The sequence below is a fragment of the Rousettus aegyptiacus genome, unplaced genomic scaffold, assembly GCF_014176215.1.
Source record: "Rousettus aegyptiacus isolate mRouAeg1 unplaced genomic scaffold, mRouAeg1.p scaffold_m13_p_3, whole genome shotgun sequence".
Taxonomy (NCBI): domain Eukaryota; kingdom Metazoa; phylum Chordata; class Mammalia; order Chiroptera; family Pteropodidae; genus Rousettus; species Rousettus aegyptiacus.
The window spans coordinates 17,157,093-17,172,268 of NW_023416306.1; the positions used below are offsets into that span (position 1 = coordinate 17,157,093).

At 54.1% G+C, this 15,176-nt stretch overlaps 1 protein-coding gene across 15 annotated transcripts in view; it reads right to left on the bottom strand.

Moving 5' to 3' along the window:
- Positions 1-288: 288 nt before the first annotated feature.
- The window catches only part of RGS3 (regulator of G protein signaling 3), a 115,002-nt gene continuing 100,114 nt past the window's right edge, over positions 289-15,176 (bottom strand). For 12 of the 15 annotated variants that reach the window (XM_016126269.2, XM_036238751.1, XM_016126270.2 and 9 more), the window contains 6 exons: positions 13,550-14,515; positions 6,004-6,068; positions 3,309-3,410; positions 2,845-2,906; positions 2,032-2,198; positions 289-1,244 (listed from right to left, as the gene is read on the bottom strand). In XM_016126269.2, the coding sequence (XP_015981755.2) occupies positions 1,059-1,244; positions 2,032-2,198; positions 2,845-2,906; positions 3,309-3,410; positions 6,004-6,068; positions 13,550-14,515 (1,548 nt within the window). In that variant the 3' untranslated portion in view covers positions 289-1,058. Of the gene's footprint in view, positions 1,245-2,031; positions 2,199-2,844; positions 2,907-3,308; positions 3,411-3,507; positions 3,722-6,003; positions 6,069-13,549; positions 14,516-15,176 lie in introns of those variants that run through there. The other 3 variants (XM_016126280.2, XM_016126279.2, XM_036238752.1) reach the window with 3 other exon arrangements.

Sequence of the window (15,176 nt, forward strand, 5' to 3'; positions counted from 1 at the left end):
AACTCACCTTACCTGCCTGCGCCTCACTCTCTTCGCCTGTAAAATGGGGATAACCCCCACGTGCCAGGCTTGCTGAGATGAGAGGATAAATGGAACAAGCATGGCAGAGCACCTGGCACGGAGACAGCGTCTGTCAAGGGAGCAGCTCTCGCCAGAGTGTCACGTCTGTGGCTCCAGGATGCGAGGCAAGTGATGACTGGAGAGGAGAAGCTGGGCCAACAGCAGAACCAGCAACCCTTCCCACCCTGGGAAGCTTCGAACCAGGAACACACAGAAAGGGTCAAGAACGAGAAGTAACACAGGCCTTTTATTTGCTCCAGAACTCGGCTGCTGTGTGGTCTGAGGGTATCATGCTTTCCCAGAGCCCCTGAGGGACACCTCACTTGGGGGTGCCGGATTTCCATGCGAGGTCGGACTGCAGCACCCACCCCTCCAGGCCTCATCAGTCCAGAAGGCCCAGCTGCCTGCCACTAGTGCCTGGGACCAGCAAATCTCCTGAAACTAGAAAACGATGTCCACCTCCTCTGCAAGGTGGCTGTTCACAAGGCGTTGGTTAAAATATTGCACTTGTAAATTAGGAAAACTGATGAGGCAAAGGTTTCCTATTATAGGACGACATGCCAAGCATCTTACTACTGTTTAAATAAATAAAACTCGAGGCCGGGGTCCGAGCCGTGAGCCCCAGTGGCGCCCCTGGAGCGCCCCGAAGCCCGGCCCTTGCTCCTGCCCCTCCAGCCAGTTCTTTAAGGAACTTGGTCAATGCGAGGTCTCCGCAGCAGGGAGCAGCAGCTCCAGATCCAGCTCAGCCGGGGCCCCCGACCTGCCGGGGCCCTTGGGCCCCCTCGTACCGGGGCAGTGGGGACCCAACAGGGCCAGTCCTTCTCTCCTCCAATGGCCTGAACCTCTGCTGGTCCAGGCCTCTCATCCAAATGTCCATCTGTCTGCCCGGAGACGCGGCCTCCGGGGGCTTCGTTGCCCCCTCTGTTGCAGGGGAGAGGGAGACGTGGGAGGGGGCCCAGCCCGCCTGGTGTGAATGCTGAGCTCTATCCCAGCAGCCCCTAAAGCGGGGGACTCATCTTCTTCTGGTTAATGAGGTCCAGGTAGAGGTCAGAGCGGAGGAAGCGTGGGTACGAGTCCTTTTCCATGAGCCCGAAGATGCGTTTTTGCGCCAGATCGAAGCAACCCCGAGTGACGCTCTGCAGGTTGTCCTTGGTGTGTTCCCGTGTGTAGGAGTCCAGGTTTACCTGCAGGGGCAGAGGCAGCAAAGTTAGGGCTGCAAGGGGGCTGACCCTGGGGACTAGAGGCGGCGGGGGAGGGCGGGGAGGGGTTGGACCTATCCAAGCCTCTCGCCCTCAAGTCCTTCTGCTCTACATCTTAAGGTTCAGAGTGGAGGCCCTCAGGCCAGCAGACTTGAGTCCTGGCTTAGTTACTTACTGGAGGGCCTGAAAACACCACCTCTAGGTGGCGCCTTGGTTCAAATCCCAGTAGTGCTGAATCCAGGCGTGTGGCTTTGAGCAAATTGTTTAAGTGCTCTGGGCCTCGCTTGTCTTATCTATATATGGATTAGGAATAACAATACATTCTTCGAAGAGTCGTACAAATTAAGCAAAATCATCCATTTTAAATAGACAGGGATTAAATCAATAGATCATCCCTGTGACTTTGCACACAGCACCTACACACAGTAAGCACTCAATAGATGTTAGCTACTATGATTAGACTCTCTGAAACCTCTCTCGTTTTAAAAATGGAGATAATAATAAAACCTATGTTGCAGGTTGTCATGAGGGTTAAATCCGAAAGCCCATTCATAAAGGGATTAGCGCTTCAATAGGCCCTTTTTGTTATCAATGGAATTCAATTCTTCCCAAGGCCCCAGCTTGCTTCCTTTCCACTCTGGGCACACAGCCCCTAAGAATCACTCTGGCGACTCCCCTTCCTGAGCTCCTCCTTGAGGCTGCCATGCACCACCAATGACTGAGGCCACTGGGCACAGGGACAAGGGCCTGAAGACCCAGCTTGAGGTCCTACCTCCTTGCACGCCTGGATTGCGATGTATTCAGCAAAGATCTTCTTGGCCTTGGCTGCCATCTTGGACTGTGACTTGACCTTCTTGAAGTCCTCGCATGCCAGCCAGAATTCCAGGTTCTCTTCACTAAATTCAGTGCGAAGGAAGGCCTGGAACACCGCTAGCCCATCTGTGAGGAGAAGCCCAGACCCTGGGTGAGAGGCAGAACAAGCCCCTCTGGCCCTCAGGCCTACCAGCTTACCCTCCCAGAGCCTTTAGGGTACAGACAATGGGAGCTTAGTAAGATAACTTGTTCCCAAGAGCCAGCGGCCCTGGGGTGAGGTCACACCCCTCCCGTTGCCTCTTTGTGGGCTTTGGCCAGGTCTCCTCCTATTTGTGCCTCAGTTTCCTCACCTGTAAAATGAGGATCATCAGCCTGTCTCCCGGAGCCCTGTGAGGATCCGAGGGGATCCTGCCCATGAGATGGTGGGCACATTTGGCCCAGTGTAAGCCCTCAGTTCGTGGGAATGTTTATTGTTATTCTGGGAACATGGGTCTGAGCACACAGGTCCCAACGGCCTCTAGCAGGCAGGCAGTGCCAGCTCCCATGGACAGGGAGGGGCGGGCAGGAGCCAGCTCCAAGGCAAACCAAGGGCCTCCGCCTGGGCTCAGCCTCATCCAACAAGCAGGGACACTTGACTGGGCTCAGGGAAGAAAATGGGGGTGAAGGCGACCCTTCCAGGCCCAGTCGCACTCCCTGGTCTGGGAGAGGAGAACAGGAGAGAGGGAGAAAGTACGTGCAAGGAGGGAGAACGGGCCAGCCGGCCCTCACTTACATTTGTGAAGCAGCAGCTTCTCCAAGGACTCGCCCCACTTGAGGGCTTCCTCTGAGGTGGGCCTGAGGGGGAAGGCAAGGGGACAGTGAGGGCACAGTGAAGACACCAAGAGGCTCTGGGAAAGTGAGGCGGCTGGGTCTCAGCAGCCTCTCTCGGCGGCCCTTGGCTGAGGCAGTGGCGGAGCTCAAAGGGGGAGCCCAGGAGGGGGGCCCACGCCCTTTCTCGGGGCCAGCATCACTTACAGCCCCCACCTCCACCCCTACCTGACAGTCCTTCCCAGGGCAGCTGTTCCCCACCTGAGGACTGCCGCTTACAGATACCAGGCTCCCTCTACGAGGGTCTCCATCCAACCTGGAGCTGGATCAAGCCAGCAGCACCCCTTATCCCTTAACCCTACCACCAGCCCTGTCCCCCTGGGGACCAGTGAGTGCCTGAGGGTCCATGGGGTGCTAAGGAAGACCTACTTGAATGACTTCATCACTTTGTCTGCCTTGCCCGCTGGCTGGGCCCCCGGGGACTCGTTCCGCCGCCTGAAGATACCCAGCTTGTTCTTCATGTCCTTGGCTCTGGAGGACAGAAGCAGAGAAGGGAGTCGGTCAGCCTGGCAATCACCCCTGAAAATTCAGGGTAGGGAGGCCGTGGACTGTGACGAGGGGCACCTACTCCTTCATTGTGTGTCGCCTCTGTAGGTTCCCGTTGCGAGTGAGGTACATGCCTCGGAGCATCTCTGGAGGGCCGCCCCACCCTGGGGCCCGGGAAGGTATGCAGGAAGCACCCCTGGGCTCTTGTCTCCCACCCCGACCGGGCGGAAGGCGAGCAGCAACAGTGCGGGCTGCAGCTGAGCAGTCACTGAGATCCCAGCCGGAGGACTGGACACCCAGGCACAGGCTGGGCTGGGACTCAGACAGGAGGAGCCAGGAAATGGGAGGGACCAGGACAGGGAGTGAAAAAAAAAAATATCCCTCCTGGCCAACCCAGACAGGGATCCCGTGAAAGGGGCATGTGTCTGCAAGGGGTGGCCTCTGGGGCCCGCCCAGGCAGGAAGCCAGACCCAGTTATTTGTGACTGGCCTCCCCCGTTACCATGGCAGCACCAGGGGAAGGAGGAGAAAACAAGTCAGCAAATTGCTGGGAGGGAAGAAGAGAGGGAGGGAAAGAAGGCTCTGTATTCAGGGTGGCAGGGCTGGCTATTTTTAGCCAAGAACTATTTTTAGCCTTGCTGAGATTTCAGCACTCAGCAAAGGTGGTGGCAGGAAAGGGGTTAAAAGTTGAAGGCTCCTGTTCACATCCCCTTCCTCATCCCTAGACCCCCTACCCTGGGCACCTCTCGGAGAACAGCTCCTGCCAGCCGGCCTCTCGGCCTCCATCCCTGGCTTTGGATACTTCCATCCACACACATGCAGGACACCTCAAAAGTTTTAGTACAGTTTTAAGCTTAAATAACTTCAGAAGTGTAAATCCTATAAACTTTCAAAAAACATCTTTTGAAAGTTGAATCATTAAATTTTTAAGGCACATTTAGTTTTACGATTTTTGAACAATAAATTTTGAAAAAATGTTTGGTCTCCAGCCTTCTGATTAAAGATGAAAAATACTGACTAAACCCAAAAGTTTAAAATGTATAAGCAAAATCACAAAGCTAAGTAAGTATAACAGAGATATAATAATTCAACTTTCAAATGCATTTCGTAAGTCTGTAGCTTTGATGCTTCTGACGTTATTCAAGCTTCAAATGCACTATGACCTATGGGACACCCGGTGTCACCAAGGGAAGTAGCTAATACCCAGTAAGTGTTAAGAGGGAGACTCTGGTGCCAGACAGCCTCAGGTTCAAATCCTAGCTTTAGCAGTTACCAGCTGTATGCCCTTTGTCAGGTTACCTAACCTTGGCTGAGTGTCAAGTTTTCTCATCTGTTAACCAGGAATGATGAAAGTTACCTAATCTGCTGCGGTTCTTTCAAGGCAAGGAGAAAATGCACATAAAGCTTTTAGCACAGTGCCACGGGCAAAAGTGCTCGGGTTTAGTTTAGGAGTGAGTCCCACACGTGTCCGTAGGGTCTGGGGCAGCTGCCCAGAGATGGAGACCCTGCTCTAGCAGGTACCAAGCCAATGAGATAAGGCTCAGGAGCCCAGGGATTGGCAGCCCTCTGGGTGAGGATAGGGACCCTCGGAGATCCCTGGGGTGGCCCTCCACTGTCCCCCACTGCTTCACCCCTGGGAGTGCCATCACGGCAGCTCTGGCCTGAACCTGGCGGCTGGTGCAAAGGACTTTTTTTGTTAGTGCGTTTCACCTTCCTGGAAAGTATGATCGTTCCTGGCTGCAGAGAGAAGCCTGTAGTTGCCGCAGAAAACTAGGGAGGGCAGGGGAGCTGGGAGAGTGGACCCTGGCTAAGGTCAAGGCCAGGGAAGGTTGCACGAGGCATCTGGGAAAGATTCCTCTTCTCTCCCAGGCCCAATTTGTGCATAATGGTGGGCTCTATAGGACCTGGAGGGAAGGGAGTTCCATGGGCCCTACCATCTCCTCCTGTCTCTCTCTCTGCAGTCTCCAGGGCCTGGGGGTACAAGGAGACCCAAGGAGATTCTCCACACTCCCCATTAATTGGCACCTCTAACAAACGTCCAAAATGGAAGTGTAAGGGGCCCTGGGTGCAGCTAGAAAGGCTTGGGGAACATGAGATACACTATCTGAGCCAGCAGCGCCCCCTCCTGGCAATGCCAGAGACCGTTAGCATTCAAGAGCTCAGGAGGAGAAAGGGAAACACTATGAACTGTCTGTTCAGCCCTTTCTGAGAGTGAAGAACCTATTGAGGTCACTCGGCCACTGCTTGGCTCAGAGGTTGGGTCTAGGCCAGGGCAACCTGGCTGGTTGCCTCTGCTTGGATCCCTGTGGCTTCCAGGTACTGAATCAGCACATTACTTTACGCTGTGTGGATGCTGAGGGCAGTGCCAGATGCTCAGGACCCTGGTGACCCCGCCCTGAAGCCACTGCTAAGTCCCAAGGTCCTCCTGTTCACTGGTATCTGTCTGGGGTAGGACTGGGTATAGCACCTTCCCCACCTATACCCCTGGAGGAGAGACAAGCCCCAGGGCAAAGAAGGAAGAGGGGTGCGGGGAGCCTCCCTGACCACAAGGATGAGGACCATGGATCTTTCAGACATACAGGTTTTTGCTCTTTCTCTTCCGAGATCCTTCGTCATCATCCCCAACCATGTCGGGCCCGCTCATCTGCAGAGAAAAGACAGACACGTTGCAGCCTGGGTATCCAGGAACTGCTGCCTGAGCAAAGAGAGGCTCCAGGATCCAACAGCTCCTACGAACCAGCTCCCCACGCCCAAAGCTCCTACCTCTCACAGAACAGATGAGGGAAAGAGACTCCACTACTGGAAACTACCCACGGAGCGCAGCTGGTATGGCAGAGCCTCCACCAGAAGGGGTCTCCTCCTATTGTGCTCAGGACCTAGCTTGCTAGGGAAGGGCCAGGGCGGAGGCATCACCACAAGCAGTAGGGCCAGCCAGAGAGCAGAGCTCTAGTCAGGGTTCTGCTGTGTCACTTGGCCCAATCCCTGTTCCTCTCTGAGAGCCTCTATTCCTTAATTTCGAAATTGAAATCATAATGACTAACTCAGGATACTGAGGTTTGAAAGAGACCTGGGATTGGTCAGCAGTATGTAAAGTGAGCTATTACACAGGCCTGAGAACACCTCTCTTGCCTTAAAACTTTCCATGGCTCCCTAGTGCCCCTGGGAAAAGGTCCGAACACCATAACATGACGTACAGAGTCTATCATCTTAGGATACGGGCAGAAAATTCCATATTAACATCAGTTGCAACTCCTTCAGTCACCTCTCCAGCAGCCTCGATGACCATGCCCTCCAACTAGACAGAATGTCCTTACCCGCCTTGTCCTCTCAGCTCAGGCTTTTGCATGTGCTGTTCCTTCCAAGAGGGGATGGCTTTGTGACTTTCCCATCTCCCTTTCCTCCTAAGATACAGCCTCAGGAAAAATCCAGACCTCAGGAAAGCCTTGCTTATAAGTCTCCTCACCTGGGAGGCCCTCCCTGACCCCTAGACCAAGGTTGTGTCCCCTTCATCCCTTTCGAAGTTCCCGCTACACCCAAAATGGCTTGTTCCACATCTGTCTCCTCCACGGGACAGTGAGTGCCCAAGAGCAAGGCCTCTGTCTGTCTTCACCTCTGTCTGAGTCACTCTCATGGGCCTGGTACACATTAGGAGCTTAATAAATACGTGTTGAAGGAATAAATGAATCAACCAAGAAGGAAAGCAGGCTGGGGAAAATGCATCTTGAGGCCCTCATTGCTTGATTCAAAGCCTGAAACTTTATTCAACCGCCTCACTGCAGCCCACGGATTCCACTCCCTTCACCCCATTCCCTTGCTTTGCCTATGCTGTGCTCCCTTGCTGGAATGCCTTCTCTTCTTTTCCCCAGTCTCTACCTGCCCCCAGCCCTCCACTTCCTCTCCTCCAGACCACTCCGGACTCCCACCATCTCTGCTGGGGCTGCCCTGTCTCCCTTGCCCTGCCTATGCTTGTCTGTCTTCTTTCGGGGAGAAACCCAGGGCCCCAACCATGCCACCCACCCCAGAGCAGGAGCCCAGGAAATGCTCTGAAAGGCAGAAGAACTAGAGCTCAGGGATGGATGGGCTGAGACACTATGTCCCAAGACAAGACAGAAAGCCACCAGGTGTGGATCTCAGCTCAGACTCCTCGGGAGCCCCTCCCACAGTTTCCTCATTTGTAAAATAAAGAAAATGGGCTAAGCCTTAAAATACTCGTGTTCTTAATTCTGGAAAGGAAAGTAATCCAGATATAGCCAGCAGGGGGAGCTACTAGCCCAAGTGGCTAGATGGATGGCTGGACCAACGAATAGCAAGATAAAGTATAGCATCATTTATAAAACTTGTACTATAGGCCAGATCTTGGAATGAGCATTAACCAGATACTATCTCAGTAATCTTCAGAGTAGTCCATAAAGTAAACAGAGGCTCAGAGAAGTTAGTCACTTGCCCAAGGATACCCAGCGTTTAACTGAGAGCTGGAATCTAGGTCTGTCTGAATTCAAGCTGGGTCCCTCCGCCAGAGGATGCTGCTACTCAAATGCAAGGACAGGACACATTTTGAATGTTTTCAGTGAAAGACTCCGGGGAAATGCCGCCTCCTTCCTGAGAATGCTGCCCCACCAAGGTTGTAAACACGTGTGTGTACGTGCGCACACAGGCACACGCCCATCTGTGGTGTGTGATTCCGGAGCTCGGTTTGCAGCCAGGCCTGGGTATATAGATCCTTCTTCTTTGGAAGCGCTTCTCAGCCTCTCAGCTTCAGCTTCTTTAGTTCTAGCATAGGCGTAATGACAACCACACACCTCACTGTTGGAAGATTCCGCAGGGAGAAGTCTGGGCCCCCATGGCGCAGCCCCAGCACAGGACACCCTCGGTCACCAGGGGCTGCTGGTGTTGGTTGCCCAGTGAGTGTTACTGTCGGCATCCCATTGCCATACAGGCTGTGGTCACGCCGGCCTGGCTCGGCAGTGCCTAAGCCCCCACCCGTGGGAAAGGGCCCTGGTTGCTGGGCTTCCTCCCATTCTAACCTCAGCTTCCGCACTTTATCGGGCCCACACAATGGGCCTGGGGACCACTCCCACCCGCCCTCCACCCCCAGCCTCTGCACTGCTGGGAAATGGGCTCTTCCTTCCACTGCTGGGAGAGGGTCATCTTTGGCAGGGCCCCTTCACGCCAGGCAGCCCGATAGCGGGGCCAGGCAGCTCGAGCCCCCGGAGTCAGTCCCCAGAGCAGCCAGGGGAACCCAGGTACCAAGGTGGGGGCGGGGGAGGGGGGAGGGTGGCGCAGAAAATGAAGAAATTAAGATGGAAAGTCGGGTTCTGATTTCTAGCCCCAAAGTGTCTCCAAAAGCTCCTCTCTCCGGGGGCTGCAGTAAGGCCTGCCCCGGGCCAGCACACAGAGGGACTCTCCTCCCCATTTGCTCCCTACTATCCCCACGCTGCGTGCCCCTCTCTGCTGATTGGTAAATGGAGGTAAGCCCCAAACCATCCGGCCCTGTTTCTACTCCAAGCAGCACTCCTTGGGGCCTGCCCAGCCCCACCCTGCCACCTCCAGGGACTGGGAACTAACTGCTTCTTGGAATAATAATTATAATTTTTATTGTAATTAGAACTATAATCATAGTGGTGGTTAAGACTGTAGATTCTAAACTGTCTGGATTTGAATCCCAGCTCAGTCATTTATTAGCTAATAGAACTTAGCCAAGTTGCATCCCCTCTCTGTGCCTCAGTTTCTTTATTTGTAAAATGAGGATGATAATTAGACCCACCTCAAAGCGCTGTTGTGTGAAGTAAGTGCTCGGCATAGTGCATGTCCGTGGACGTGCTCCATAACTACTAGCCATTGAAGTTACTGCTATTATTCGTTGAGCATTCACAATGTGCCAGGGACTGAGCTAAAGGGTCATAACAGACTACCCAATTTAATCTTCGCAACAATTCCAAGAGCTATTTGCTGTGATTTCCCCAGTTTACAGCTGAGGGAACTGAGGCCCGGAGCAGTTCAGGTACTTGCCTGGGCTCCGAGCTGGCAAGGAGCAGAGAGTTTCAGGCCTGGCTCCAGAGCCCACCCTTGACTGAAAGCTCTCCTGTGAGCAGGACCTTACCTCTTGGTCCTTACCTGACTTCTGGAGCCACATGGCCAAGCCTGGCTGCCCTCTGACCAGCCCAGCCTGGCAGGCCCCATGGAACCTTGTAGAAACACTGGCTCTAAACTCTACACTCATTTGTTTAGACATAGGGCACAATGTTTTCTTTTGGCTTTTCTTAAATAGGAGGCCAGAAGGTGTTATCGCACCTTGGAGCTGGAAGGCATCGTAGGTGCCCTCTTATGTGACCTCTAGCTTACGCGGGAAGCTGGCACCGTCCGCTGATAGCCCCTGCCCAAGCCAGTCCCCTGAAGGAGGGGAGAAGGAAGAATGGCCAGGGAGGAGCCCCAGCCTTTGTCTCCTCACTATCAAAGAATGACCTGACTCTGGGCTGAGCCAGGCCAGAGTGGAATTCAATGGCAGCATCCTGGGCCCAGACACTGATAGTCTCTAGTCTCAGGCTTCACTGGCTCCCAGGAAAAGGGCAGACGCAGGCCTGTGGGTCCACCCTGCATGGTCTCCAGGGAACAGCCGGCAAGGTGGGGGTCTGGCAGCAGAGGGCACTGTGAGACAACTCAGCACAAGGAGCCAGAGCCAGGGCCTGACTCTCGGATAACTTTGGGGGGTCTTCTCCTCTCCGGACCTCAGGCGGCCCGTCTGTAAAGATGACCATGGCCCAGCAGACATCTCTCAGGTCTGTCTGGTTCGGATACTCGTACTCACGGTAGAAATCGCTCAGCGAACAAGAGGGCAGGATGACAGCTTGGGGGAGGGACAACGTAGTGACTGTCACCCTGTGACCGGCAACTTGGGTTCTGGGCAGCCGCAGCTTAGCTACACAGCAGCACAATGACCAACCCAAGGCCACACCAGCTGTGTCCAGCCCTCCTGGGTCTCATGTCCTCACAGGATCAGTGCCCCAGGCACGGAGGTTCCTCTATACTGCAACCTTCTTGATTCCTGAACAACTCCGTGCAGATTCAATCCTTCCCACTTTATCAGAGGAAACTGAAGCCCAGAGAAAGATACAACTTGGCCAACGTCTCAGGACCAGAAAGGAGAAGAAAGAGCAGAGACTTGAACCCAGGTCTGTCTGACTCCACAGCCTAAAGACTTCACCCCCTTCCTCTTCACCCTTTGCCCGGCACTGCCTGTCGGCATTGGCTGTCTCTCCCACGTGCCTCCCCAGCTGCCAGTCTCCATCCCCTGCCCCTCGCTGGCATGAGGAATGCAGGGTCTGGAGTAGAGTCAGAGAGCACTAGACAAGGGTGAGGCATAGTCTGTGTGGCTTGGACCAAACACTTCTCCCTTGGCCTCAGGCTCCCCGCTGTGAGACAAGTACGGCTGGGCCCAGCTTGCAGTAGCATAGTGAAGGCTAGGAAAGGGAGCTGGAGGCACCGGGTGAATGCTGGGGTACCTGTTCCTCTTCTTACTGTCACTATCCTCATCCTCACTGTCAATATGATTCCCATCAATTGAGCACTCACCAGGAGCTGAGTCCCGAGTACTGCCCTAAACACTTTATCCAAGTTGGGCTATTTAATCTTCCCAGCAACACTGCAAAGGACATGTTATTATCATATCCATTTCACTGATGAGGAAACTGAGGCTCAGAGAGGGGCAAGGACTTGCCCCAGGCCCACCGCCAGTGAGGCATAGACCAAGACCCGGGTGCTTGTCCAGCCTAGAACTTATTCCCCTTGACAAGGGTAGGGTAGCTGGCCGGAGGGAGCAGCATATGACTGATGATGGACTGAAGGTCTGGTTCGCGTAAGCCACACCAAAGAGTAGCCACCACAGAACTGGGGGCAGTTTCTGAGGCCCTGCCAGCTCGGTGACTCAAACCCAAGAAAGGAAGGGACAGGCCAGAAAAAGGCAGGGGAGGACAGGATGCCAGCGGGAACTTTGGGCACCCAAAGGAGGAAGCTGATACAAGAGAAAGCTGGCCTTTCCCCGCTGGACTCCCAGGCGGAACTATCTGCCCCCAAATAGGAGCTGCGTTCAACTAATTTGAGGAACTAGAAGTGTAAGCATGAATGTGTGAACTTATCTGTATATAAATATTTGTATTGGAATAAGGGGGGAGGAGAGAGAATTAAGAAGGTTCTGGTGGGCGGATCAGGATTGGGGTGCCTAAAGCAGGTGGAGAGGCCCTGCACTTCAGCCACCCTTCAGAGAAAAGTGGGGTCAGCCTGAGGCCTCACCTTGGTAGGACAGAGGTCTGGACTCTCCTATAACAATTGCATCAAGAAATGGCCTAATATGGTGATACTCGAACTATGAGAAATATCACATTCCTGTAGGGCTTGTTTAAAATGCAGAGTCTGGGCACCGCTCCCTGGAAATCCTGATTTCAAAAGTCCGGGGTTGGAGACTTGGAAAGCTGTGTATTACTAACCAACTCCTGGTGACTTCGGAGCATATCAAAGTTTGAGAATCACATATATTTACAGATGAGGAAACTGATACTTGGTCCCAATTCCTTCAGGATTTAGTTCCGATTCCTCGACCCAACGTTTAAGGCCCTTTTCTTGAGGACCCCAGCCTGGCTTTGGGGGCCCCACCACCCTTCTGCAGGTTTTCTCCCAAGTGCCAAGTTGCTAGTGGCTGAGAAGCTAAGGTTTCCGAAGCCATGTCCCAGCTCGATGGAGAAGCATGCCGGAATCCGTCAGTCATACCTGTCGTGGGCCTGGCAGCAGGAATGGCAGCGGGAGTGCCATGTGCGTGCCGTCCCTGCATTGGAGGAATCCCCTGCTTTAGCTGAACTGGCTTCTATGGACAGCTTTGTCCAGGTCATGTCCTGTCTCACAGAATGCCTGCCTCATCCTGTTTATTCCAAACCTGCTCAACTTTCAAGGCCAAGCTAAGAAGCATCTTTCTCCAGAAGCCTTCCCTGATGGCCCTCGGCCCCTCGGGTCTCTCTTCCCTGAACTCCCAGGTCTCTGCGGGTCACTGACCACTGACCACTCCTACCTGTCCAGCCTCACCACAGCCGTCATAATGACACCTTGCACTGCACTGGCTGTTAACACCTCAACAGCATTTGCCTAGTGCCTGCGCTAATGTCATCAGGCCCCAGACTCTTCCCATTCATCCTCGGCCACCCTAGGACATGAGTACGATCAATCTCTGCTTTTCAGAGAAGGACACTAAGGCTCAGCGGAGCTGAGTGACTCACCCAAGGCCGCACAGTAAGTAAAAGACAGAACCCAGACTCAAGCCGGCTAATGGGCTTCAAGGACATGGTGCAATCATTTCACGGTTAGGCCACCTTGCTGGCCCGCACAGATAACTCGCTCTTCTCAGGCTGAGATCATTCTCGCACTTTTCTGGGGGCCCCTGCTGTGGCACAGAGCACAGAGCCTGGCACACAGCAAGAAATCAATAAACAGTTACTCTTCTATTTATAAATATTTGCAGGAGGCAAACAGCATGGTGGTTAAGAGCTCCAGCCTTGGAGCCTGATTCTAATTCTGGTTCCGACATTTATAAACCGTGTGACCGGGTGCGAGTGAGATAAGCTCTCAGGGCCTCGGTTTCCTCATCTGTAGGGAACAGCAATGGCATCTGCTTCACAGGGCCGCTGCAAGAATTCACGAGTTAAGGGGAATCGCCCAGACTAATGCCAGCACAGAATAAATATGTGTTGTCATTGTTGTTGGCTGACGGATTTCTAGGCTGGCTAGGCCTGGCCTGGACCGAGTCTAAACCATAACTCTTTCTCTAGCTACGATCTCGGATCTTCTAGATCCAAATACACACAGTGTCCTGGCCTCAGCCACGCCTGTCCTGCTTCCTGTGGGGACCCCCAGTACAATGGAGCTGTAAGAACACAGCACCTGGAGGCATGAAGTCACAGGTTTAAGTCCAGCTTCCGCCTTCTGGGTCCCTCCGGGCCTCAGTTCTGTCCTCTGTCCAGTGGGCAGAAGGCTCATTGGAAGAGCACGTTAAAAGGCTTAGAAGAGAGCAGGGGACAAATGACCGCTTCTTCCCTGTGACTTCTGCGCCCATCCCCGCCACGCCTGCTCCCTTGGCCTTCTTACCTTCCTGTGGCCCATGAAGAAGAGGGACAGGTGGTGCATGGAGCCGCCATTGCGGCCCAGCTCCTTCTTGAGGGTGCGGGGTGAAGGCATGGGCCAAGGCGACGTGGCGCCCTCCCCGTCGGAGCAGTGCAGGGTGGTGTCGGAGGCGGAGGCGAAGCAGGGCCCGCGGGGCTCCTGCAGCAGGCTGCCCTCGCTGTGTGTCCGGCGCCGCAGCGAGTTCTGCACCCGCAGCGAGAGGCCGCCCTCCGCGCCCTGGCCGGTCTCGATCATGCTGCTGCGCTTGGCCTCGCCGCGCTCTCCATAGTTGTCATCACTCGTGTCTTCGTCCTCATCTTCCTCCCCCTCGTCCCCCTCATCTCCTTCCTCGGCCTCTTCTGCATCCCCCTCATCGCCCGAACTACCCCCGCCCGCCCCTGCCTCCTGGCTGTAGGCACTATCTAGCCGGACCTCCGGGATCACAAAGGTCGGCCTGGAGGCCACAGGCAGGTCCCCAGTGGCTGCTGGTGGGTCCCCAGGGATTGTGGTCTCTTCGGCAAGGGGCTCAGCTGGCAGGGGGCCCTGGCTGGAGGGCAAGTCTTGACATGGCGGAAGGTCCTGGGCAGTGGGGTCCTGGGTGGCAGGGAGGTCTTGGCTTGGAGGAGGCTCTTGCCCAGTAGGATGGTCCTGGGAAGGAGGGAGGGCTGGGGATGCAGGGGGTTCCTGGCATGATGGGGAGTCCTTGCTTGGGGAGAGTTCTCGGCTTGGAAGCGGTTCCTTAGAGGAAGGTGAGTCTTTGCTGGATGGAGATTCTTGGCCTGGAGAAGGTTCCGGGAGAGAAGAGGGGTCCTTGTTGGGCGACAGGTCTTGTCCTGGAGGAAGCTCCTGGCTAGGAGAGGGGTCCTTGCTGGGTGGAGGGTCCTCAGCACTTGGCCCCTTCCCTTCCTCCAAGGGCATCTCTGTCTTCTCATTCGTCTCTGACTCAAACATCTGGAAAACAAAGAGAAAACAAAAAAAATTCATAAGAGGAGGCTATGAGATGTTAGGTATTGGGCACCAGCCAACGTTACAGGGGCTGAAACAAAATCAGACAGTGGCCTGAACCCCACAGCCTGCACCCTGCACCCCACAGTCTGAAAGGCAAAGCACCAGATGGAAATCGAAAGCCCCTTTGGCTTAGCTATAAAAGGGGTCCCAGCCTTATCTCTTTGCTTAAAACTTCTGCCCCATCAAAAACATGGTTGGTCATTTAGGGAAGAAGAAGGAGAGGAAACCACCATTATCAGGCTACTATTGTATACTAGGGCAATGCCAGATTAAACCCTTAGTATTACATAATCTTCCCAACGGCCCTCTAACGCAAGTGTCATGGTCCTTCTGTAGGTCACTTCTACCAGTCAAGGAGGACCAGAAAGTCTCTGACTTCATGGACCAGAACCAAACCAAGCCCCAAGCCAGAGCAATCACTAAGCAGGAGAATCTTAGAACCAACCAAAAGATATCTTCTACCTGAACCAAAGTTTTTTTTTTTTTAATTCCTAGCGAGTCATTCGAATAAGAATTTGCTCTCAACGTTTAAGTATTTGAAACTAGTAAACTGGAATGAAACTGTAACTTCAAAATATTACCCACTTCTGGACTTAACAAGTGT